The sequence below is a fragment of the Hippocampus zosterae genome, chromosome 7, assembly GCF_025434085.1.
Source record: "Hippocampus zosterae strain Florida chromosome 7, ASM2543408v3, whole genome shotgun sequence".
NCBI lineage: Eukaryota > Metazoa > Chordata > Actinopteri > Syngnathiformes > Syngnathidae > Hippocampus > Hippocampus zosterae.
Genome location: NC_067457.1, coordinates 22576434 through 22603774, shown reverse-complemented (window position 1 = coordinate 22603774; position 27341 = coordinate 22576434). Strand labels below are relative to the sequence as shown.

Here is a 27341-nt window from a genome sequence, read left to right as displayed (position 1 = left end):
GGTGGGGGGGGGGGCATGAAAATTAGTTTAATCACACAGAATGTTATTGAAATCCAAAGAACGACGATCTTTTGGCAACAAGTGGGCGTTGATTTTCTACCCCGCCTCCTCCCGCCGTGGGTGCGCGTGGGCGGCCCCGTGTGGCAGAAGGGGGGAGCGAAACACGACACCCAACAGAAGAGGGGGGGCTCGGGGGCGCTCCCGTGAGTGGAAAAAGAAAAAGTGCGCCGGAGAAAGGCAGAGCACAGAAAGAAGAGTTGACTTGGTTACGTTTGTTTCTCTCCGAGCAGCGCCGCCGTTTGGGCCGAGGGTGTGGAAGAAGAAGAAGACGCGGAGGAGGAAGAGGAGGAGGATGACGATGATGTGGAGCACAAGTGGACCACGCGACGTCGTTCCCACAAGCCGATTCACACTGTAGGCTCGCCGACGCTTCTTCACCATTCCTTCGCTCCCATCAAGCGAACCCTCGGCACTCGCCGCCCGCCCCCCAACTTCGGCCTGCCTACCGGATTCCGTCTGCGGAGACACGGGGCAACTTTTCCCCGCATGAAGAAAAACCCTCCAAAGCGGCTCGTAAAAGTTTTTCCAGCAGCGAGCAGAAAGTGAACCAAAGTTATTCACGCGAGGATTGAGGGTGAAAGAAGCCGAGGAGCCGCTGCTTTATTTTCGGGGCCACTCGGTGAGAACAACACGGGAGGACCGAGAGGCTAACGTGGCTAACGAACTAAGCCTAGGGGAAAAGTTAGCAGTCGACGGGAAAAGTGAGCCAAAAAGTCCAGCGACGACCGTAATGAAGACCCCGGGAGATTCGGGTGAGTACATGTGTTCACCTTTTTATACTTCACCTCCCAACTTAATACATTTGTCGGTGTTCTCCTCAGAGGGAGGAAAAAAAACACAAAAAACGAGAGTGCTTAGCTTCTGCGGCTAACGATCGATAGCACGCTAACTCACCAACTTCTCCAAGGGAAAGTGGCCGCAGACGATGGCGCCTGAGAGGCTCGCCGTGGGTTTTGTTCAACACACGCCCGGGAAGGGAACGTTCATGAACAATCATTTGCATCATGCTCGGCTAGCCCCGGGCGCATTTGGTGTGAGTGATCAACGGTGACGTTAAACTGAGAACTTTGGAGGAGTTGGGGCAAGCCACCCTTGCCCAGTGAAACGCGCTTATTTATTTGAGTTTATTTGCATTGATTATAATAAGCGGGTAATATTAGGAGGTGGTGCACTCCGGTGAAGCGACTTCTTTCGTGGCATAAATGTTCAATAAACGATGAGGAGTCACAGTGAAGAGTCTGGGACACATGGCTAAAAATGCCCAAATGAAAAATAAGATGAAGATTACCTTTTTTTTATGTCCGATTGTGATGCAAAATGGCCGATGTGTTTCGCAAAATTCACAACAGAGTAACTCGACATGCAAGTCAATTTCCTATGAGTCTGACTTGAGTTTTTCACAGTACGTGGGCATAACACTTCCCTTCACCAAGTACAAGTTCAGGTACTTATGTGCGAGTACACTCCAATCCATCCACCGATTCTTTATGTCATTACATATTGCATTTGTGCTTAATGTTGAACTGTAATCCAAAACGTGACCAAAACAACAGAAACATATCTTGGGTGTAGCCTCAGTTTCACTCAAATATTACATTAATAGTACCAACTTGTTAATGACATTTTAACATGTGGCACGCATTTATGATCAGTGTAGTCCGTACCAAGGCGTTTTGGTTATGTGCTGTCTCAATGTGACCAGCAGGGGCGCTGTGTAAAAGTACAGAGATGAAACGAAGAAGAATGCAAAATTGCAGGAATACCGTATTACCGCATGAATAAAGTGAGGTCAACAAAATGAAAAAAACGCTTCTCGAGAATAGTTATAAAATAAGCGTTACTGTATAACACCACCGCTTACTTCTCCTTGCGAAACCACGAGTGGATGATAGGACTCGAATATTTGTCCATGCTGTCGCTCGAGTATATGAGTATGGATATGTCGGCTGGTAAAGTGCAGTTGGTAGTTGATTAGCAGGGTACCACTACCTTCATAATAATGATAATAATAATAGTCACTGGAATCGGTTTCAGTGCATTCCAACTTAGTAGTAAATAATACGTGATGTTGTGGCCTCTCGCAGAGAAGATTGTCACAGTGTGGCAAACCAGGAAGCACGTTTTGTGTACAAAGTGCGGTTTTGCATCGCCGCGAGGAACTTGTTGCCTCTATGGCGTGACCGCTTCCGAGCCAAGTCACTTGAATGCATATCGTGTTTTTCATAACCCCGATAGAGAGAAAAAAAAAGTTTTCCTGCCCGACAGCAGGCCAGATTCCATCTCAACTGATGCTTTGTCTTTATTACGGGAGAACAGTGTGAGATTAGGTCCAGGCAAACCTGATTAGATCACCCCTGCTGGGATAAGACGGCTGTGATGGTGTGTTTGGCAAGAGAATGGCCAATCACGCGAAACTCTTCAATTATCTTCAAATACTTGTTCAAGAAAAGAAACTAAACAAACACATTTGCTCCTTTAAAAAAAAAAAATCAGACTCGAATGAATTTTTCAAAGTTTAGATTTGAGTCGGTAAAATAAAATAGCATGGCAAATAAAAAGCACTGATATGGGTTTGCGAGTACATCATTTTGTGTTTGTTTATTACAAAGTGTAATGGAATTCAAGCCCTCAAATAACCCCGCAAAACGTTTCAATTACAAGTTGTGTTGACGCCGCGCGCAACACACCGGCCTTTTGTGCGCAAGGGCGCGTTTCCTCTGTGACTTGATGCACATATGTGTAAATAGAAATGGGTCAAACTCTTCCTATCAGGAAGTCGGCAGTCTGGCCACTGGCAAGTCCAATTTTCCACTTGTGTTTGCTCCTTATATCAACACGCCCGACGTCACGGCCGCACGCTTTGTTGTGCTTAGTGTGTGTGTGTGTCTGTGTGCGTGTGTGTGTGTGTGTGTATGAGAGAGCGCAGTGAAAGGGGCCATACATGAGCAATTAGCGAGCGTTAAGTCTGGCGAGGACAGGGCTGCTGTTAATGACCGCCAGCGTATTAGTGTGTGTGTGTGTGTTTTGCATGGCCATATGTCGGTCAGTTTGGCACCGCATGACATTGATGTGTGCGCAACCTGGCCAGCGTTTTGACTTTTAAGCGACCAAATTGGCCTTTAGGGTCGACCATTTGTCCGAGCCAAGGGAGAGAACAAGACCCAATTGAGCAGCGGAGGCCATTTTCTTGAAGGCCCACCCCCACCCCCTTTGCCGGGGGGTGGGGTGGGCCTTTGCTCATTTTGTGTCTCGCTGCCTCACGAAAAGCTTGTGACGGTGTTGGCGAAAGATGATGTGGTTGACTTGGAATCCCTGGTGGTGTTTTTTTGCAAAGTTGTTGTTGTATCACATGCTGTTGGTGTCCACTTTCTTTCTGCGCCAGATTTGGTCTTTTGGCGTGTCATTGCCTTTGAAATGACGTTGATTATACAGTGTTGATCAAATGGGGGTGGGGGGTGATCAAAGCAGCGTCATCAATTTGCTGATTTGTGTGTTGTTGTTTTTTTTGGCTGAAAAACTCGCTTATTGCGTGGACATTTAGTAATAGGCAGCACCTAGAAGAACCTATTGAAGTTGACAAATGGAAGCCATTTTGTATGAGATGGTAGCCCTGTTGGTCAATTTCTGTTGTTTCGCTCCATCGCCAAGTTGATCCGCGAAAGTTAGCAAAGACGTTGCTGAAGTGTGATGTAGTTGGCTTCGTTTCTGTGGTTGTGAGTGTGTTTAGTTTAGTTTTTTTTTTTTTGGTATCACATGCTACTGGTGACCACTTCCTTTCTACGCCTGACATCGGTCAGTTCTTTGAACCGGACTCATTTTCACCCTTTCCAAAATGGCGACTTTAATAACCCTAATAAATGACAGTGAATCTTTCAGTCCAATGTTAAAGAACTTCAAATTAGAATAATGCCAAAACGCAGTCATCGGCTGCATATTTGCGGTTCGCTATTCACAAATTCAAGCACTCCATTTAGTCATGGATGATGTGGTTGACTTTGACTCCGCGACAGTCCGTGAAAAGTCGTCTCACATGCTCTCGGCGCCCACTTCTTGTCTCTGGATTATTTCTAAAAAACTGTCTTGTTTGTGGAATTCTGATCATTAGCAGTCCGAATCATCTTCACTGATCAAAAGCAAGTATGAGAAAAATAACATTTAAGGATGGAACACAAATACAGAGAGTCTCGCCAGAACATTCCATCGTACCAACGGGGGAGACCCGTGCGAGTGATGCAGAGTCAAGAAGCCAAAATAAAGTAAGCCGCAGTGTAATACTTCTTGTCAATCAAATGGTGGTTTAAAAACAACTTCCCCCACATACACACACACACCCCGAACAACCGTCGCACACATTGACCCCATTGCATTCCTGTTTTGGACACAAAAAAAACTGGAAAAGAAAAAGTGCCACAGAGTGACGTCAACATCTCCCTGGTGTGTTGTGGAGCCCATGCTCAGGTCATCACTGTGGTGGCAGGCATCTTTTCCTGGAAGTGTGTGTGTGTGTGTGTGTGTGTATGGTGGTTGTGGTGACCCAAGTCGGAAGAATAGAAAGCGGGTCGCACACAAGCCGCAACATGCGGGCCAAACAAACACGGACCGGGGTGAGTGCTGATTGACACGTATGTGCGTCTGCAGTGTTTAATTTGGTCCATACGTTTATTTAGGTACCGGCTGTGTGCAATTTATTTATTGCCCTCCATTAAAAGCAGCATCGCAGTACTCCAAAAACGTTTAGTACAAAGTCCAACCGTTCTTTATACAGTGAAACTCCTCTACAACGAAACCTACATGGTCGAACATACCCCGTAGTGTGAAAAAAAATCTTCAAGCATTAACACCATTCCCACTCTCCTGCCCCCCATACAACGGAAAAAAAACTCTGTTGCGTTGTACGAATTTTTTTTTCTCTGCTTTTGCCTCGTAATGAGATTCTCTACAACAAAGTCGAATCCAACAGCGACCTCTACTGCTTCGTTCGGAAACGGCAACAGCAACCACCACACTGGTTGACACATGCGAAGTAGTCCAGGAAGTATTTGTTATTGTTAGTTTCAGATGCAGAAAGAACGTTGCATTGCTAAAATGGCTACAAATGGATGCCAAGCAGCTAAGACAAGAAGAGCTCTGACGAGAGGGTAAGAGTGATCAAAGCGAAAGACGGAGGAAGCAAAATAAAAGACATTATCCAAGAAATTGATGTAAGTGAAAGTGAATGCTGATCGTAAATTTAGCAATTTCTTTCCCTTTTTTTCTTTCTACACTGACTATATGAAGTGTCAAATAAGTGTATGCGCATACTTGTGCACGATTGGAGTAAAAATAAAGAGTACACGTATGTTTGTGTGTGTGTGTTTACATCTGAGATCAAATTTGCTACAGTGAAAAACACCCTGTTGAGAAAAAGTTCATGCTGCAAACATGATTTTGTTGTAGAGGAGTTTCACTGTAATGCCGTGTGAAGCAAAGTATGATGGATCAAGGTTTTGGTTGTCGGGAAACGTTTCAGCTCTTTTTTTTTTAAAATAGTTAATAGTTCAGCCCTATTGGAAACCATCTACAATTGAATCAAATTCCTTCAAAAGATTATTTATCAGGACAATTACAGCCATATCAGCTCGTCACGATCGTCGTCATTCTTCGCAGAGGATAAATAATACATGGCAACACAACGCTATAACGCGTCGTGTTGAAAAAGCTCCAAGCGTAAACTTGAGGTACGCTGACAGTGCTTTTAAATGATGAGAACGTCCTTCACGCGATGGCGGGAGCTTCCCGACAGCGTTTTGGAAGGTGCTCGTGTTTTGACTGGAGGCACCCAAACTGAAAGAGGCGCTCCGTGTTATGACTGCCATCTCCGAAACGTGACATGCCAAAAAAGCGGCATTGGCGGAACCGGGCGCTAGCCTGTGCTCGTGGCTTGCAACAGAGTCGAAGCGCGCGCAGTTGCAGTCTAGCGTAGCCCGCTAGCCCGTGTTGTCGTTATTCGAGAGATCCAGAATGTTTTTTTTTCTCCCCCCCTCTAAATGGCAGCATTCAGAGGTCCAAGTGTGGCATCTGTTGGCGGCGGTGCATGAGTGGAAAGTCTGGAGCGGGGGGAAAAAGTGAGACGGATTCTCACAAGCGACCACTGCCTGAAACTCGACGGAGTTGGGGGGGGGGGGGGGGGGGGGGGGTTAGCCAGTTTTGGTTTTTGTGGCTGCTAAATTTTGGTTGATCTGTCCCAGGCTTGTCCAGAGCACATACACTTGCTGCTTGCCTTTTTTTTTTTTTTTTAAAGCGCCATCCAAATATTTTTTTGATATACCTTCCAACGAGTCGGCCCAACGTCTCTTAACATTGACGAATGTGTGGTCTCGGCGCGGTTCACTTGCACACACTTCAGCAGCTCGTGTCAACTATTTGTTTTTATTTGATGCTTCGCGGCCTGCTCGGCCAGTCGCGGCCGACGACGATTTGTGGTCCAAACCACCAGTCGACCACCATCAGCCATGTTTCCATCTTCCCGCCGGGAGAGATCGGATTCAAAATGGTCCGTCCGCAGTTTGCGTGTGCGGGGGAAAAACAGGTGAAGGGTTTCATTTTAAACCTTAGGGATGTTTGGGAATCGAAACGAAGGTCTTAACGCGGACCTAAAATGGCCGCTTTGATCTTGAAATGAAACTCATTGATGACGCTGTTAAGATTGGATGTTATCGAAATAATTTATACCCGGTCTCCCACCCGCTATATCATGTTCATGCTGCCAATGTATTTCTTTATTTATTTGTAACTCTGCTATATCATAAGACTGAGCCTCGTCTCTCCTTACATTGTTGTCGTCTGATGCATTTGCACCGCAACGCGACAAGGACGTGTCAAGACGACCACGCGGAATTTCCTTTGCGACGAGGAAAAGGATTCCTGGCTGATAAACTATCTCCAAATGGTGGTTGTCCTCGGCGATGGACAGATTCTTTTGCTGAAGTGAAATCTATCTCCCTCCCGCCCCCCCCCCCCCCCCCCCCCGAAAAAAAAATTCTACTTAAGCAAGGGCTTGAAATATTCCATTCGAGAGCTGTAGCCTCTTCCAGCTGACTTTGGGCAAGAGGGCGGAGTTACACCCTGGATTGGTTGTTGTTAGGATCTTCCTTTTGTCCAGAAACTGCTTAGTGACTGACAAAAAAAAAAGGGTCCTGGTCTCGACACCCCCAACGGCAATTCTATCATGTTTTGACTGAGGCACCAAGTGAAGGTTTTCTCCTGTTTTGTCTAAAAACATTCAGAAACTCGACGTTCGTCCCTCCCGTCTAGTTTTTCTCTTTGTCCGGACATGCCACGGGTGTGCATTTGATGTCACGCTCGTCACCTGCTCGATGCGCAAAGGGCTCGAATTGATTACTCATCACGTAAACTAGTTCGAAGCGTAGGAACGGTCGAGCTGCTCCGTGGCGTCGTTGGCCGCTTCAAAGGTGGCTCGTAAAACGGCATCAGTGATAATAAGCGCAGGCGGCGTTTGATGAGGTCAGCCTGAAAGGTCACTCCTTCACCTTTGTGCTCTCGCCTTATCACGGCCCAAACTTCTGCCGTCGTCTCCTTGAAGCGAGCCACGCGTTTCTCAACGTGGAGCTTCCGAAGAAGATTCAATCATCTACTTGCGTGATTTCGTCTCACGTCCTCTCAATGTCTGGATTGTATCTCTCGTTTTCATTCTATGGGAAACTCATGACAAATTTTATAGCAGATGTATTGTGCATGCAAATTGCGTGTTAGTGGCATGCCTTTGTCAATATAACCTAAGGATCAGGAATAATAGATTTATTTTTGAGACCGATATATTTCGTGAGGCAACGCTGATACTGATAATACATTTGTACAGGAACAGCATGGGAAGATTTCTGCGGAGCAAAAAAAAAAATACAGATACTATTTTCATGATTATAAGTCGCTCCAGAGTATCGGTCGCGGCAGGCATAAAATGCATAAAAAATAAAAACCATAAATAAGTCGCACTGGAGTATAAGTGGCATTTTGGGGGAAATGTATTTGATAAAAGTCAACATCAAGAACAGACACGTCATCTTGAAAGGCGATTCATAATAAAAATAGGCTAGCAACAGGCAAAATAAATGTACGCTATGCTAACATTACATGTTAAAACGTTCACCTCACATATGAAGAGTTATTCAGATCACGAGAACATAAATAACATGCTAACAAGTTGACCAAACTATCAGTGTCGCTCCAAATCACGAAATCCGATGAAATCGGTGTCACTTTTAAACAACTGCGGAGGCAGAAGTTGCAGCGCTTCTTCTTCTATGTCACTCACGTCAGACTCACCGTTGACTTCTCAACACAGGCCTAGAGCGCCCTCTTGCGGATTAATGTGAAAATAACATGTCAAATGATATAATAGTTTAAAAAATATTTCATTGGGGACAGTGCACATTAATCAACGCAAGAGTAAATAGTGTAATGTGCCGGAGTTAGCATACACGCTAGTTCCTCACCTCAGTAGCACCCCCTCGGCCAAACGTTGATTAGATATTAACCGATGTCGATTTATCTGCGCTCAAATCTGTCGGGTTTGATCAGAGACCCGATTTTTTGCAGACAAACATAAATTGTGAGTCCATTTTTGAATGTGCCTTTTTAACACGATCAGCAATTAAGGAAACGAAATGCGAAGCAAAAGGGCACGAAAATGTCATGACTTTTTCCTTGGCCCGTGCGCCACCCCTCCATTAAGTTTTGTGGAAGCGTGGGGAGAAAAAGCCCCGCCAACTTCTTTGGTGGAGGTAACAAGTCAAGAGTCCCAATGAAAATCAGAGCCTCCACCCCCCCCCACATGCAAGCGGCGGTCGTCTGTCTCGCATTAGCGCACACGCTCTTAATATTCCCGCCTTGGCTGGCGAGTGCCTCGTCCCTGCGGTGACGCCACCGCGCCTCCGCCTTTGAATGTGTTTTTTTTTTTTTTAAGGCTGAGCACGAGCCGCTCAGTCTAGAGGCGAGAAGATCCAACCTTAATGCCGCCGACGGGGGAATTACGGCGGCGGCGGCGGGTGAGGAAAGGCTGAGTAAAGCAGCCAGACGTCTCAGATGAGAGAAAGTCCCCCCGTCTCCCCTTTTTTTAATTTTATTTTTTCCCTGTGTGGGGAATCGAACGCGCGGGCTGACTTGCGCTTGGTGCGCAGTGATTCCTCGCACAGCACCTCCCTGCGAGCAAAAACAAACATTCTCAGTGCCGTGCGGAGCTGTTTTCGACGTGAGACCAAAGCGCACCTTCTTCTGTTTGATTCCCTTCCAGTGCTGCACCTCGCAGATGCTCGCTCGCATTTCACTGATTGTCATATCAACTCCGATAACATTTAGTCATAACAAACCAAAATAAAAATTGTGTTGTCTACGGTGTTTTGGCCCCCCTTACTAAACTTCGGAGGATTTGAGTGATTCCGAGGCCCAAGTGTTCCATTTTCCACAGTGTGTATTTGTCAAAAGCGACAAATTTGGTTCATGTCTCGTGTCGAATCTGAAACTTTGTTTGACGTGATCTCTCGGCGTTGACACACGTCGAAGAAAAGTCATCTCAGCAGAACCCGCGGAGGACATGTGGAGATGATCAGAAGCTTGACATTTATTCCTGACGAGCATCCAGCACCTAATATTCCAGAAATCGAAGGCAAAATATTTGTATGGTTCCTGTCTCCCCCCCCCCCCGTTCCACAGTGTTGCCGCCTGCTTTGCTGCGTTGCTACGCGTCACAAAAGCAAAGGCAGGCGGCTCGAAACGTTTGATTGGCAGCCGGTTTTGGTCCGAGTGTGCGATGCGAGCCTGCCGGATGTGAAGCACAGAGGGCCTATTCTGGGCTGCGGCCGCACGTGTGCGCTTTTGCGCGCGTGCGCGTGTTGGAGGAAAATGAAAGTCGTCGGATGACCAAAACCGCAACACGGGAGCCAGTTCTAAATTTCTCCCAGCACCGCCGCGCTACAAACGACTGCAGCTGCCCTCGCTCGGCTTCTTCTAGGATTCCACCGCGCTTGACTTTTCTATCCCCGGATTTACCTCAATGTGGCCCAACATCCATATTAATTTTTTTAAAAATTGAATTTCATTCATTCATCTTCCGAGCCGCTTGATCCTCACTAGGGTCGCGGGGGGTGCTGGAGCCTATCCCAGCTGTCTTCGGGCAGTAGGCGGGGGACACCCTGAATCGGTTGCCAGCCAATCGCAGGGCACACAGAGACAAACAACCAACCACGCTCACACTCACACCAGGGGACAATTTAGAGTGTTCAATCAGCCTGCCATGCATGTTTTTGGAATGTGGGAGGAAACCGGAGCACCCGGAGAAAACCCACGCAGGCCCGGGGAGAACATGCAAACTCCACACAGGGAGGCCGGAGCTGGAATCGAACCCGGTACCGCTGCACTGTGAAGCCGACGTGCTAACCACTGGACTACCGGGCCGCCCGAATTTGATCACGAAAAATTTCGTTATACCAGTTTTCATGCTAATTTAAAAAAACAATCGCAAAGCCGAGATGTTTGAAGCTAACGGGAATTTCGTTCGCATTTTGTCAAATTGAAAACTGCCCATCATTTCCTCGCCCCCCCCCCCCCCCCCCCGAAAAAAATTGACGGAAGTCTTAAACTCTGCTTTCGAAGGCAGCGACAACCTGCGAACGACGTTTGAAAATGGAAGAGACTTGACTTTTTGCCCGACTTCTATACCAGAAAGGAGGACACTGATCATGGACAATGCAAAGCGCCCGCTGCACAGCACCATGTCGAGACAGAGAAGCAGCTTCAGTGACAGGCTCGTGTTGATTCTCGTCAGATGCTGTGACTCCCTCTCCTCTTTAAAAAAAATAAAAAATACAATTATGATTCCATCTCTGGCTGAGGCTCGTTCCCCGTTTTCTCCCAAAACACAGTCCCGATGCTTGGGGAGCCGGGCAAACTCGAGTCCAGCGTTTTCAAAGTGGAGCGGGGTCGACCACGACCTGCTCAGACACGTTTTCCCCAGCTCGGTCTTGTACGTACGGAATCCGCTGCTCTGAGCACTCGTATCGTCAGTCGATGATATATGAATCGAGGATTGTCAGGAGGTCAACTACGATAAGAATCTCCTTGTCAAAGGCGCCCTTGGATCTTGTTTGTCGCCTTTCACGGTCGCCCGCTTGGAGCACACCTGAGAATGTACTTGGCCCTGACCGTGCAAACCGGTCTAGTCACAGTCATTGTCGCGCTTTAAAGTTCTTTCTCTGTTCTGTCCTTAGACCGCTGTCCGTTAAAAGGCCGAAAACGCCTTTTAAAAACTCATTCAGTACCAGACAATTCTGGACCAAGTCTGAAAAGACGTTGAAAAACGTCTTTGGGAGTGAATGACGGCTATCAAACGGAATCTCTTCTGTGAGACTTTTCAAAGCCGCTCAGGTCATCAAGGCTGATGGGAGTTTTTCCGGGACCAAACAAAATGAAGCGGTGTTCGGTTTCTACAAACATTCCGAACGCTTGATTTGCTTCAGCAGCCCGAAGTTATCACCGCGATTATGGCACAAAAAGAAATACGGCACCTGGGCGATACTTTTGGGTTTGGCTGAACCGTGGGAAGAAGAGCGTCAGCGGGGCCGCAGAACCACGAGACGAGACGGCACAGCGGTAAAAGTTTTTGGTTTTGTATTCGGGATGGTGTTGTTCCGGCTGCTCCCTCGTCACGAGTGAGGCTCCTCGCTGTGAAAGCGTTTCCCGCTTTTATCTCCGCGGGCTCGTCTCCCCACCCACACACAATCTCCTCCACTAATCTTTCCAGCCTGTTTCGCTCCCGACGCTCCCCGCTGGTTTTCAGACTTCTTCTCTGGCTCCGAGCCACCGAATGTCCATCCTCGAAAAGGGCTAATTACCAGCTCAGGAGTCAGACTGAACTATGTGATCCACATGGGGCCCAGGTGCTCCATTTGTCTTCGGTCTAGAGCAGACGACCAGACGAGTTTGCGCGATTTGATCTTTTGGCCGCACGAGAGATCATGAAAAACCGGAATGCCGGGAAAGCTTAAAATCGCGCCGATTCTTATTGAGGCGGTGCGGATGCTCCCTTCACAGTTTTTGCAAATGTATCTGTGTTCCGGGGTGCTCATTTAGATTGGATGTGTCTTTTATTTATTCCCTTTGGAACTTGACTTTCCACGTCGGGGAGATTCTTCCCCCCCCCCAACCCCCCCACCCCAATCCTTCTCCATGGCAATCGACTTCCTGCCTTTTTTTTTTTTTTTTGCGCACAGGCTGATCCATCCAGATAACCTCGGCAAACCGTCGCCGTTTTGCACGGCCCGCTCGCCTCCCTGCATCACCGCCGTGCCCCCGAGTCACAGACAACCTTTGCGAGAGCTAAATATAGACCCGGCAAAGAATAGGAGGAAGGGAGCGGTGAATGCACACACAGGGCGGCGCACCACAGAAACTTGTTGCTGACAGCCTTGGATACTTTTTTAAAATTTCTTTTTTTTTTTTTTTTTTTAGCTCGATCAGTGACTCCGCTTTGGAAGTGCGGTATCAAAAATATCTCACCCTCAAAATATCTTACCTTAGAGTATATTAAAAAAAAAAAGTTTGTCTCCGTGTGGACACACGATGATGCGCTGTGTCGTATCTGCGGAGCTTTATCGGCAACTGTATTTTCGTTTGTGGACGCAGCACTTCATATAGTGCCCTTTTATGCACTTGTTAATTATTGCCACCTACAAGTATGACACCCGAAGCAATCTGTGCCTTTTTTTTTCTTCAACTAATCATCTGTGTCTCCCAACAAACCCGCATGCAGCTCTGCTTACCTTTTGACATTGACCTGACAGCAGATGTATGCAGACCACATGAACTTGGGTGTCGAAATTCACACTTGATATTAAAAAGTATTTTCGTGAGCTAGTTTTTTTTTTTTGTCCGATTTTGGCCCATTTTGCTGCAATAGCGCAATTTTCCGCGGATATGCGGAAATCCGCCGTTTTATTTTTTAAATTGATAATTTTCGTGAATCGTCTAAATCAGTTAAGAACATTTTAGGGGGGTCAGGTGCCTTATCGTCGAGTTTTCACGAGCTCTCCCGATCAGTCTTTCCATCTTCCGATTGTAAACAGCCCTGCGATTGGGCGTGTGTGATGTCTTGCTTGTTGTGATTGATCGTCCAGGCCACGCCCCTTTCCGCTTTTTTCATCACTAGCCATTGTCATCCCTGAGTGCTTGATGAATGAGCCGCACATGTATAGAAATACAAGCGACTGGGACTGTTTTGAATCCTAAACAAATTTTGTCGCTTTTTTTTTTTTTTTGTCGGACTTCTCCAGTTCTGTGTCCAGATGTGAGCTGATCCGCTGGCTTGCCACCTAAAACTCCGCAAAGTCCTCCCAACAACTTGAATTTTTTTTTTTATGTTTTTTTTTTCCACCTATAATTGAATCCCATCTCGTCGTGAGCCATCGACTTATTTTTAGCGCTTTAAAAGCTTGCGTTGCCAGGCGACTGCGTCTCGGTCAGGCGGCGCGCGGGCGGGCGGGCCGTCGTGAAAGGGAAAAAAGGGAGATGGTAACAATGGTGGGAGGCGCAATCGGCGGACGACAACGGCCGACACGCCGTGAGTCAGTGGGGACGCGCTCGTTAGCTTGCGCGCGTGCACGCACGTGGGCGTGTTCACCATCCCCCGCGTTGGTTTGAGCACGTGCTCCGCGCGCCCACGCCTGAGCACACCTCGCCCACTTCACCTGCCGTATGCCTGCGGCTCGCCCACGCCGGCGCTTGAACGTGAGTCATGCTCGCGTACGGGCACGTGCGCACGAGTGATTGGTCCCCATTGACAGATGTTTTTCTAAGAAGCTCATTGTCTGCGGGCTGACTCACCGCACTCGTTCCTATTCGCTCATTTAGACGGATGGTTGCTCGGAGAAATAAATCAACGAAGAGAACGCTGCTTAAAAGACGCTTGGCGTGAGGGACAAAGGATTTCCTCGGGCTGTCAGTCGAGCAAGGCGGCGACAGCGGCCTGTCACTGAAGCTGCTTCTCTGTCTCGACATGGTGCTGTGCAGCGGGCGCTTTGCATTGTCCATGATCAGTGTCCTCCTTTCTGGTATAAAAGTCGAGAGTCTTTCATTTTCAGCCCCTCATGATACATATTATATTAGTTTCTTTGTCATTTTGGCATGCCGAGTCCCCAAAAAAAAATACATTTGTATCTTTGACTCGACTCAAGTTTTTGAGTTGGCACTATTTTTCACAACTGATTTCTCACGGGCTTTGACATTTTCCAAAATGCACTTGGATTGTTTTAAAGCACTCGTGATCAGTTTGAAATTCGGTTCACAATGTGGAAATGACTGAAACGGTTGTCTTTTGTTTTTTGTTTTTTAACGGCGATCTTTACAATCAAAATGAATTGCGCAAGCGTACCTAATGCTCTGGTCACGAAGACACAGGCAAACATTGTTTCCAAATCATTTGTGCATCGTCGCTTCTTATCTATTTGTTTCCGGCCAATTAGTTGTCGTCGTTGATGCTGCGTCTGCTGTTTTTTTCTTTTTTTAACTCATTCCCTCCCAAAGACGTTTTTAAACGTCTTTTCAGACTTGGTTCTGAATTGGCTGGTACTGAATGAGTTAATAGTAAAATGCGTCACCCTAGCCCGGACGAACATTTTTTTACCCCCACCAAGACGATTCGGCAGCTCCAATTTTTTTTTTTAATCATGCTTTTCCTCATTAGTTTCGCGGGTGACTCGTAGCCACTCTCAGTGGACAATCAAGCAGCTTGAATAGGTTTAAATTTGCCTTGCAGGGGGAAGTGGATCGCATTTTTGGACTGTTTCACCAAAATATGACGACGGTCCCTTATGCATTGAGTTAGTTCTTCTCATTCTTTCATTTGATACTCCGCATGTGCCCACTTGCGAAGGATTACTCCCGCTAACCCGGTTAGCCCTCCCTCGGCAAAGCGACGCATGTGACATCGCCCTTTATCCCCGCCGTTATGGTACCGATGTTGATAAGGAGGGAGTCCTGCCGCTGCTTGCTCAAGCTGTAAATGAGCTGCTACGTAAATCGGTGTCGCGCAGGCAGAATGTGCCGAATCGGCACGCCCACACGCTCGCAAGCACACTCTCCTGTTTTTCGATAAAGTTTGAGTTCAAGTCACCGATACTAAGTATTAGAGGTTTGATTTCTGGAAAATTCTTCAAAACCACACGCATTTTTTTCCCCATCACGGGCATATGTTTCTCTCAAGTGATTAATCAATTATAGTTTAAAAAAAACACGCCACCCGGGAAAAAAATTAATGGATTTAAATGTTTTATTTGCTTTATACAACACTGCTTCACTCGCTTTATGAGAGGTCTCATTTTGAGAGAGAAATTTCCCTCTCATAAATCGCTGATGTATCGGATCAAGACTCCTTTTGGGTCGATCCTCAGATGAGTTGGACTTGAGTGCAAAAAAAATTTTTTGTTGGTTTAATGACTGTGTGCATTTGACGCATGTGGGGCCAAAATGGTTTTCCATCACCGGGCAAACCCCCCTGTACTTCTTTTCAACATTTCCCGATATGTTCATAAATGACAAGCAGTTGCATGCCAAAATATGTAAACTCGTAATTATTTTATTGGCCATCTGCTCTCCATATTATGATACCTTTGAACTCTGGGGTGGGGAGGGCATTTTTTGCCAGGTGTATGTAACTTTTTTCTCTTTTTAAATTAAAAAAAATGTTGTTCATGTTTTCGTCGGCTTTCATGACACTGGCCCAAATAATTTACGAGACAATTAAGTGCACCAGATGTGCACACTTACCTGCCCGTGTGACATATCTGACTAAGTGTGTGTGCGTGTACGTGTGTGTGTGTGTGCGTGTGTGTGTCATAGCTAATGATGTTATATCGATATGACAGTTTGTGGAAAATGGGAAACTGATTGCAACCAAGCGCTTGCCATGGGGCTTTTCTTCAACGCGCGCACACACACACACACACACACACACACACACACACACACACACACACACACACTTTGCAGAGAGAAAGCATTATTGTTATATTGTGCCCATATGTTTCCTAACCTCAGCGCTGAGCCTGGGTGCCAAGCACATCTGGTTTTAATTAGGTGTGTGTGTGTATGTATGACACCGAGAACCGTATGTTGAGTCTTTTACTGCTACAGCGCCCGCGTGCTTATATTTTGTCTGCGCCCCGGCCAAGGTCCACCCGTTTGAACGGCGGCGATAGAAGCGCGATGCCGGTGATGCGACCGCGACCTGCAGTGGAAACCGCCCTCGGTGGCGGCCAGCCCGACTTATTCCCGGCAGCCGAGGCAAAGTCAGCACGTTACGTTCCAGCTATTGTGGTGCAGCTGCAAGAATTAAGATTCTGGAGTCGCGACTCGCAAGAGTTGTACGCTGAGTCACCGAGACGGTTGTAAGAGTAGAAACCAGTTTGGACGGATCAGGCCCTCTTCAGCAGAAAAAGGCTGCGCGGATATGTCTCGAATATGCAGTCGTCTGGTTGTTACTATTAGCATAGCATAGAAGGATTTTAAGACGTCAACATACGCCGACGCGGTCATTACTCTCCTATGAGCCAAGGCTTTGGAGCCATCTTGGTTCAACAAATGGCTCAGGATAGGCTTCACAACAAGAATCCTGTTGAATATTTTTATTATTGATTGTTCTTTCGATGGAATAATCTGATAAGAATTGATTTTGGATTAACGTTCATCGCCGGTGCCGATTTGAATGTCATTTAAAGCTCACTTTCGCCCCTCGTGGTTCACCGACCTTCCACCTGATCTCCCTTCTTGTCTGCCTCTCGCAGGGTTCGCCTTCCCCGAGTGGGCCTACAAGCCCGAGTCGAGCCCGGGCTCGCGGCAGATCCAGCTGTGGCATTTTATCCTCGAACTGTTGCGCAAGGAGGAATATCACGACGTCATCGCCTGGCAGGGCGACTACGGCGAGTTTGTCATCAAGGACCCGGACGAGGTGGCCCGTCTGTGGGGTGCCCGCAAGTGTAAGCCGCAGATGAACTACGACAAGCTCAGCCGCGCCCTCAGGTCAGCTATCGTTTTTTTTTTGTTTTTTTAATGGTTGAAAGGCTTGTATGTTTATTCCCATGTGTTCTCTGGAACAAAGTTTGCCAGTTGCCTTTCGGAAGATACATGATGTTAGCATTCAGCTAACAGTTAATGAAATTGTGCTGAGACACATTTTTATGTCGTTTAAGAATCCAAATATTCAATCCCAGATCCGTTTTTATGTACGCTTTTAATTTTTTTTTCCCCCTGGTAGTGTAAAATGGATGACACTGAATGAATTTAGAACTTCAACTCAGCCATTGTGATTCCCACAATATTGCGAGCAGGAGTTAGCGGCTAACCAGTTAGCAACCATTGTATACACGCGCATGCATTTAGATCCCCCCCCCAGCAGTATATTTTATGACAGTGTTAAACCTCTGAAGACAGACACATTTCTCAGGACGGAAAATAACTTTATGACACCAAAAAAAAAAAAAAAAGATGGTTCATAAAATGACGTTAGCCTTCCTGGCAAACAACCGGGTGGACATCATGACTTCTGTTTCTCATTTTCAGCGCCGCTCTTGCTCATATTCCTCACTTCTTGTCTGTCACACGCCTCAGAACCGGTCCAGGTCAGATTGAGTGGCGGGTGATGGTCCAGTTTCGAAACTTTTCTCTCGGACTTTGTTGTGCACATTTATGATGTCGTTCGGAGGTTTTATTTAGAGGACGGTCTGTTCTCTTAGTGTACATAACGCATGCACCCGGTTTGTCATCCGTGTCGCCTCCTGTGTTGTAGGTTGGTGTGGGTTTCATATGCCGGATGAGTTGCGCTGGCTCATGACACGCACACATGCGCTTTCGCACCTTGTTATGTCAGCTCTCCTCCGGCTCATCTGCGCCTTATTTGCCAGTGCCGCGTGGAAATGTCGCAGCCGCTCGTGACTCGGGCGCACGGAGCCAGCGAGCACGCTCACGCTCAAGGTGGTTCAAGTCGTCATCAAAGACCAGACGAGGGTCGTCCAGGATGTGTGTGTGTGTGTGTGTGTGTTCTTTCACGCGTACGTGTTGGACTTCTCCACGACGCTTTCCAGGAGCCGCACATCCATCATGACTGCTCGCACAGGCCCGCCGCCACCCACGTCTGGCTTTTATTTTGAGTGCTCGTCGCTTGGTTACGCTCGCCAGACAATTGATTAGGTACCCCTTCACCGTGTCATCAGATCCAATCTGCCTTAATCCAGGGGTGTCAAACTCATTTCACATTGTGGGCCACATACCGACTCGGTAGATGTCAGGTGGGCCGAACCATTAACATTGTAGCATACTGTGCTATGAATCATCAAATATCATCTTTTTCCTTTGTTTTGGTCTCAAGAAGCATTGATTGGTGCTTTCATATCATTTGCTGCGTTGGGTCTATCTCGGTGACAGATGTTGTCTTCGACTACGATCAAACAGAGTACCCCCTAGTGGACAACCCACGAATTACATGTTATTTAAAATATTCGTTCTGTCTTTAATGCATTTTTTTCACTTTTAAATGATCCCGCGTGCCGGATCGAATCTCTTTGGGGGCCAGTTCCGGCCCACTCTGCCCTAATCGGTAATGCCGATGATGAAATTGTCAAACCGTCTGCCTCTTTTAGGTGCCCACATACACCTAGCCACCTTGAGTTCACAACAGCCACCTCGACACTCTCATATGCGACTGCCACGGCACTCATCAGGCAAACACTAATAGTTGTTTAATCATGCAAAATCAATTTTAATCTGATGACACGGTGGGATAATCTGTCGCATAATCAATTCTAAAAAAATATATATGTTTGCGTCTATGACGGTGCAAACGTGGCTCTCAGAATGGGTCTCGTGAGATGTTATTTAGCTTCATCAATGCAGTGTCGTGACACATAAGAAAAAAAAAGAAGTCCAATCGAACGGAAGGAGACGTAATCTTCCAGTTTGTTGACATCAAAATGTGTGAATCCAGCCGGCGTGTGGAAAATGTGAATAAAGCCCTCCGTGAATTCAGTTTTTGCCTTTCACAAACGAGCGAGAGACTTTGCTGAATCAAAGTCCGGAGGCTCGCTGTGACTCACGCCGGGGCCATTTGATCATCTTGTTAGATGAGCTGTCAGGCGCTCGCTCTTCACTCCTCCACCTTCTCTGACGGTGACTCATCCTGCCTCACTTCCTTCACATATATAACCGCATGTTTTTTGCAATGGGGGGTTGGAGTTGGGAGGTGGGGTGGGGGTGGGGGGGTCGCCATGTCCTGGAACGTTTCAGGCACTCAAGAGGAGGAAGATTGAGGAAGAGGAGATGTAGGCGAGTCATGTGATGACGTGGTGGTGTGTGTCGCCCCCACCCCCCACCCCCGCAGGTACTACTACAACAAGAGGATCCTCCACAAGACCAAAGGCAAGAGGTTCACCTACAAGTTCAACTTCAACAAACTGGTGCTGGTCAACTACCCCTTCATCGACATGGGCTCAGGTATACGCGCACGTGCTCGCACATACACTTTTTCGTTGCTTGAAAAGGTTGGATTTGTCGCCGCTGCCGGCCGTTCACATCCAAATATATTAAACATATTTTCATACTGTTCCGTCAGAATGAGCTGTTGCCCCGTGTTAAATATCAATTTGCTCAATAAATGGACAAAAACTCTGCTCCGGCGCTAATTAGCAAGCGCGGCTAACACGTCAGGTGGCAAAGCACTTGGAAAGCCACCGAATCCGACACGATTGACGTGATCCTTTCAACAATCAAATAAATCATGTCGTGATGTGCGTGATGTCATCATGACAACCTCACCCACACACTCCATCCTCCGCCCCACCTCAAGTGGTTTCTCTGTGTTCTGTTCCAGTGTAAACAGGGCCCATATGGAGCTGACTTAAGTGCGGCACGATACTTTAATTGGTGTGTGTGATGTGGCCCACGCATGTTGGGATGTTGCATGCACACACGCGTGCCCACGTCAGTCTGCGCTGATTGTTGGACGCACACACACACACACGCACACGCACACGCACACACACACACACGTGGCAGTCCAGTGGGGGAAGGAGAGGAGCCCAGCCCATGTTTGTAATGGCAGCGAGAGCAACTTTTCCAGTATTTAATTCTGGCACGTTCACCCAGGCCAGAAATTTATTACCGTGCCACAGTTTTGCTGGAAGGAGCACCAGAGTTGGGAGGGGGGGGGGGGGATCAAGGGGAGTTGGGTCTGAAAGAAGGGGCACCCATCTTGAACCCATTTTCTCCAACCAGTAGGTGGGGGCAAATCGTTAGGAATTAATCCTATGTGTTGTTTGCAGTGAAGCCCAGTAGATTGGGGGTAGTGGGGGGGGGGGCATGTTCCACCAGTTGCAGTTGATTGTCAAAACTGATACAAAATTAGATCACACATTGTGTGTTTTAAACACAAAAATATTCAACCATGTAATTTTGTCGGAACAAAACGGCTCTCTCAATGCTGAGATATACAGTATGTGAAATGCCATAGGGAGGCGAACGCAAATTCGTAAAGATGCTTTGGTCACTGTAATCCTTCAACCGACTGCGACCGGAACGCCAGTACGCCGGAATTACGGCGAAAAAAAGAATTGAACATTGTACTGTACGTTGGAGCCAAACGATACCATACGTCACTCACACAACATTTTCCGTCTCTGTAACAAACCAACAAAACAAATCTATTTCTTTTCCTGTGGAAATTCTCTGAAGTTAATGCTAGGCAAAAATGTTTTGAGGAGATACCCCAGAAGGATAAGAAACACAAAAGTAAAATGTGTTCAACAATTCTAATTTTCATGTGCTTTTTCATAAGTGAAGAGAGGGGGGAAAATTAATAGCGGAAGCTGGATTCTTGTAAAAATTGTTGAAAGGCCGGATCACAGACAGCCCCCCCCCCCCCCCCCCCCCCAATGATTTTAGTGCTTATAGCTCCCAGCAATTTTTCCCGGCCTTGGCGTCAGACACACTGATGCGTGGCTTGTGCTATTATTTGTCTTCGCTCGCCCACAAATTCCCAAACAAATAACGTTTTGTATATGCGGCCAAAACCTTACATGGGTTTTGCTCTTCATGATTTTTTTTTTTTTTTAATTTTTTTGTGATCTGTTCCAGCAAATGATTAGAAGCACAGCAGCAGTGAGTCAATGTGGAAGGATGGTGTTCATCCACAGCGCTAAATAGTCCCACTTTGCTCATTGTCATGTCTGATTGCCTGCCCCGCTCCCCTCTTTTTTAGGTCGCGGCGTCCCGCAGAGCGCCCCCCCGGTGCCAAGTGGAGGCACCCACTTCCGTTTCCCCCCTTCCACGCCATCGGATGTATTGTCGTCAAGCGAGGAGCTTCGCAGTCCGGGCGTGTTCAGCAGCGTGGCGCGGCGCATGGCCCGCGGTTCGGTCAGCGACTGCAGCGACGGCACCTCCACCAACTCGGAGCTGGAAGAGGCGGTGGGGTCGGAGGAGCGGGGCGCGGGGCCGGAGAGGGCCTTCCGGGGTCTCCTCCCACCCCGCCTGCCTCACGAGTCTCTCTTCAGGCTCTACGGCCCCAACCCGGCGGGGCTCGCCAGACCTCACAGGGTCCACCCGGAGCCGCTGTCTCCCTTCCCCGTGTCCCCCCTGCCGGGCCCCGGCGGGCTGCTGGGGCCGACTCTGTCCCCGGCCCTCTCCATGACCCCCACCCCACACCTGCCTTACACCCCCTCCCCGTCCCTGCCGTCCCCCATGATGGGCTCCCACTTCTCCTTCAACCCGGAGGACATGAAGCACTACCTTCAGGCCCACACACAATCTGTCTACAACTACCACCTCAGCCCCCGCGCCTTCCTCCACTACCCCAACATCGTCATCCCGCAGCCCCACCGCCCCACCCCGGAGAAGCCGGCCCCCCACCACCTGCACGGCCCGCCCCTGCCGCTCTCTCATCCGCTGGGGGCGCAGCTAGGGGGCGGCGGGAGCGAAGAATCCTTCAAGTTCAAGCTGCAACCGCCCCCCCTCGGACGCAAACAGAGAGAAGCGGGATGCTCGCTGGCGGCGGCGTCGTCCTCCTCATCGACAGCCGGACAGTCCTCCTTGTTCACGGCGACGCCCAAGATCAAGGTGAGACTTGGAACAGGAAATGACGTCCTGAGACAAATGTTCAACCGCAACATTTCAATTCATCTCATGAAAATGGAATGACAAATGAACATGAACATGACCGCAGCTGGAACAGTCGCTACTTTAACACCCACGAGAGCATCGACGCATACAAACACAGCATACCTCGGTTTTTGGTCATAATCTGTTCCGGAAGGCTGTTCGAAAACCGAAAAACTCATGAAAATGGAATGACAAATGAACATGAACATGCTGACAAAAATGACCGTAGCTGGAACAGTCGCTACTTTAACACCCACAGGAGCATCAACGCATACAAACACGGCATACAAATACAGTCATACCTCGGTTTTCGGCCATAATCTGTTCCGGAAGGCTGTTCGAAAACCGAAACCATGCTCTTAAAAAAAAAATCATCTTTATTGAGCACGTCTGTTCACAATGGAACGCTACACGAGGAAGCGTCACTTCCTCGTGTAAGGAAGGCGAGAGGAGTCAAGTGATGCATTCGAGTGCGCTCAGTTTGTTCGAGAACCAAAATTCGCTCGTCATCCGAGACATAAAAAACTCTGACCTTTTTGTTCGGGAACGGGAACTGATATTTGACTGTAATCACTCTACTGTCTACATGTCTGGTGCGACCATCAGTGTTGATAACCGTGCACCACCCGCAACATCCCTTTCAGGTGGAGCCCATATCAGACATCGAGTCCGAGGAGGAGGTGGAAGTGACCGACATCAGCGAGGAAGACGAGCTGAACCCTGAGGATGATGACATCTTCGCTCCTGTATCCTATCATCAGCTCCACAATCATTCCAAGGCCAGCGGCAGCCCCCCAGCGCCCAACCCCCAGCCGCCCTCTCACGATGACGATCCACACCCGGACGATGAGGACGAGGAGGTTTTCAAGACTCCGGCCACTCCGCCTCTCGGCGCCGGGCACTCGGCGTTCCCGCTGCTCAGCCTGAAGACGGAGCCGGCGCCGGCGGCCCCCGTCAGCCCCGGCGGCACCCACTGCATCCCGCTCAAGCTGCGCTTCAAGCGGCGCTGGAGCGAGGACCAAAAGATGGAGGCGGATGGTGAGCGGGACGAGGCCGAGGACAAGAAGGTGAGAGCCGAAGGACGCGAGGAGGTGGAAGAGAGGGAGAGGCCAGTGGACAACGGGGGAGGACCGGGTCTGATTTTGGGCTTAATGATGCCCCCGCCGCCCACTCAGCGCAGGGGCAGCTCAGAGCTGCAGAGAGCCACCGCCCAGTTGTCCCTGGAGAACGCCAGCTGCTGAGACCCCCGAGGCTACATGGGAATATAACACACACACACACACACACACACGCACACACACAGTTTTTTTTTTTTTTGTGGCAAGAACGTACACAAGCTCTGTTCAAAATGCTCATTTGTGGCCATGAAATAGGTACAGTATACCCTGCGCCTAAATTACAACTTGCATGTTGAAGAGAGTAGTGCTGATTATTTTTCCGAAATTGACCCTTATAATGGTCGCTTCTGACCAAAATGGCAGACTTCTTGCCTTTTCAGGCGTGGCTTCTTTTTTTGTTGCGGGTGTACTCATGATTGACTTGCCTTTACCGTGGTACCTCCACTTGTGAAATTAATTGGTTGTGGAAGAAATTTCTTCACGAGAGAAAGAAAGCCGAGACGCGTTTTCCATGTAAATGCCCTAATTCGTTCCAAGACCCCCCCAAAATTTAGACATAAATGTTTCCTAAAGCATAAAAATGCATCAAAATATGTTAATTTGATTCTTGCGCAATAAATGAGAGTTGTGCATAATGTAAAAAAAAAAAAAGACTAAAGAATAAAAATGATGGTCATTTAACTTTTAAGTCTCTCCTTATCTGGTTTTTTTTAGTCCACGCTCAGAAGTAGTTTTTGCCCTGCCGTTTCGTAAAGGACGTTTGCTTTTGTCGGCTTTTAACAATCCTTTGAAAATGTCCAAGGCAAACATCAGCGTAGTGAGCAATCGCCCGACTGGTAAACACTTTTTGTGGGTGATTCACATTGATATCAAACTATCGGAAGAAGGCCTTATGGCCCAAGGGGCGAATGACGAGGACGCTGCATCGACACATGTCTATCTATCTACACACATGGACACATACGATAGAGGTCGCTCTTAGCCAATGGGATGCCAGGAGGATGTGAGGTAATAGCCAATAGCAGAGCATTTCTAACTATGTTGCGTTCAGGAAATGCAGAGCTGCGAGTAGCTGAGCCCATACTATATTTTTACCTTTCGTATCTTGAAATTTATTTTGTAACAAGAGGCGATATTTTCCTGTTGAGGCGTTTCGTCACTAGAAAATTTATAATTTAATTCTATATCAAATTTCGCATTGATGAGTAGGTTTGGGGTCAGAAATGTTTAATTTGTGATAGCGCTCAGGGCACCCTAGCTTTTTTCGAGAGGAGCTTACTAAACTGTCCAAAAATTACCTTCGCCTTTTTGTCATTTATATTTTCGACACACATACCTAATTTTTGGCTGCACACGAGTGCGAGCTTCTTTGAAACCTTTTGAATAATTGGAAGAAAATATTTTTGAAGGAACGTTCATAGATTTGTTGCTTTACCTTGAAAAGTTGTCATGGTACCAAAATCCTACCTTTCACTATTTCTTGACCACAAAGCGGCATTTTGTTTGCATGTTGTATTGATCTTGTCGCCACTTTTATTTTTGGGGGGGGGGGGGGAATTATGTCTTTGGTGTTACACACTCCTTTGAGGACAACAAGTGCGGACTTTTCGTCTTCAAAGTCATAATGGTGGTAAAACATGATTGGACTCTATGGATTCACCTTTTTTTTTTTTTTGGCATGTGGCGAGCCCTCAGTTTTGTCGACTTGACAGAAGTGCCTCGCAGTGGTTTACAAGGTGGCTTCCAGACTGAAGAGGGATCCCTGGCGTCGTGGCCGCCCGGAACATTCCGGACTTTACGGAATCACTTCTTCCTGGACGCAGGTTGGGGGGGGGGGCATTTGTACGCTTTCAGGAAGTGACCCAGACTTGCTACCGGCCAGGTTGAGCTGCCGAGGCGGACATTTTGTTCCCTCTGCTTTCGAAGAAACTAGAGCGCTTTTGAAGCATTGGCAAATCCCGTCATCATTCCCGTCGTTTCCAAAGACTCCCGGCTTAGCGTGTTGCATCGTTTTTTGGGGCATCTAGCTTCTCCAAGCCAAAAAGCCGAACCTTTTCTTTCTTGTGGGGGGGGGGGGGGGCAACAAGCGCGGCTGACGGACGTCATTTTTGGTTGAGCGCTGCTGCCATGAATGTCAAAAAGCTAAACTCAGGCAGAGAGCTTATTTTTCTTGACTTAACAAATTATATTTCCAATTTAAAACTAAACAAGCGTGCCTTTTCAAAGCACCACCTACCAACTTGCCTTCTGTTTTTAACGTCAAACTTCTCACATACTACATATATATTTTAGTCAAAAATAAATTCCAAATGTTATATTTCAGTATGGTCGTTTGATACAAATCGGGAAACTAAAATCTATTTTTAATGCTGAAGATTATATGTGTACAGATAAATACAGGATATATAAATATATATATTCTATGTAACTCCCAGTGTATTACCACGCCTTTGCCTTCTTTTGCCGCCATTAGAGTTTATATTTATATTGATGAATAAATATTAAAGAAACAGTTAGCGTCAGAACAATACATAGAAAAGAGCGAGGACAAAGCTGGCGCCACAGTCTGATTGGCTGAGAAGGGGACTGTTGACCAACACACACACACACACGCATACGCACACACCCGCGTTAGGTGACATCACAGACATTGCCATAGAAATGACACACGCCCTTTACACAAACACGCACAGGAAATGACATCACTAAACCTCAGCGCAGAGTGGAGAGAGCGGGACTTCCCATAGAACGACTCGCTCAGTGTGTACACGTGCAAAATGTGCGCGTGTGTGTGTGAGAGCTATAATGCGTATGTGTTAGTGTGTAAGAGTTGCGTGTGCCTCATGCAAATGTGTTCCGTTTTCACAGTTCCAAACAGAAAGCCAGCTGCGGCCTTGCCCATTTTTGTCATTTTAGCCAGAAAATGACTCTTAAATTTGCAGTCCATATATATAGGGAGAGAGCAATCTAGTGGTTAGCGCGTCGACCTCACAGTGCAGAGGTACCGGGTTCAATTCCAGCTCCAGGGTGTGGAGTTTGCATGTTCTCCCTGGGCCTGCGTGGGTTTTCTCCGGATACTCCGATTTCCTCCCACATTCCAAAAACATGCACAGCAGGCTGATTGAACACTCTAAATTGTCCTTTGGTGTGTGAGTGTGATCGTGGATGGTTGTTCGTCTCTGTATGCCCTGCGATTGGCTGGCGACCGGTTCAGGGTGTCCCACGCCTACTGCCCAAAGACGGCTGGGATAGGCTCCAGCACCCCGCGTGACTCTTGTGAGGATAAGCGGATCAGATGATGAGCGAGAGCAGCATTTGACTCGACTTGTCAAGAAAACATCACAGTAACCGTTACCCCGCCTTTCCCTGCACACATGCGTATTTTACTGTTACTATTGTAATGATATTGTATCATATTAACCAGCTTATTTTGTATGTACTCTTGCTCAGCCGCTGTTTTTTATTTTGTTTTTATTTTTATTTTATTACATGTATACGTTTTTGGGGGTTCCAATTTGCACTCTTTCTTTCTAGTGGACCTTTTTGTTTTCGCTTTCTGACTTTTTTTGTTTTTTAAACTACAAGTGTGTAACCCAGGAAACTGTTTTCTGTCTTTTTTTAGTACTGTTATTAATGCTATGTGTGTGTGTATAATTTTTCATATTTTGAGGATTCTGAAAGGAAAATGTGTTTAAAGAAAAAAAAGACCATTGTAATGTTTAACTGTTATTCCATGCGTCAGTGTCTTGTTAGCTGTCAATCAACATGATTGACTGCTTTGTGGAGGAGGTGGACGCAACCGCTCTGTTTCTCTTTCTATGTGTTCATCTTCGCATGTAGTTAAAACAATAATCAGGGTTCATTAAAAAAAAAGGTAAAAATTGATTTATTGTTTCCTGTGTTTGTTTCATGTTGGCGCCCCCAGCAGGTCTGGAAGAGCGCAGGCTAATAAGATGAATGCGGCTAGCATTTTTA

At 47.3% G+C, this 27341-nt stretch overlaps 1 protein-coding gene across 1 annotated transcript; it reads left to right on the top strand.

The window, feature by feature from the left end:
- On the top strand, positions 1-27251 carry LOC127605002 (ETS domain-containing transcription factor ERF-like). The gene is given in 7 exon segments (XM_052072540.1): positions 1-203; positions 291-582; positions 584-812; positions 16890-17124; positions 19478-19590; positions 21353-22206; positions 22893-27251. Coding segments are annotated over 7 exon segments (2508 nt in total). The 5' UTR covers positions 1-15; the 3' UTR covers positions 23490-27251.
- Positions 27252-27341: the final 90 nt, after the last annotated feature.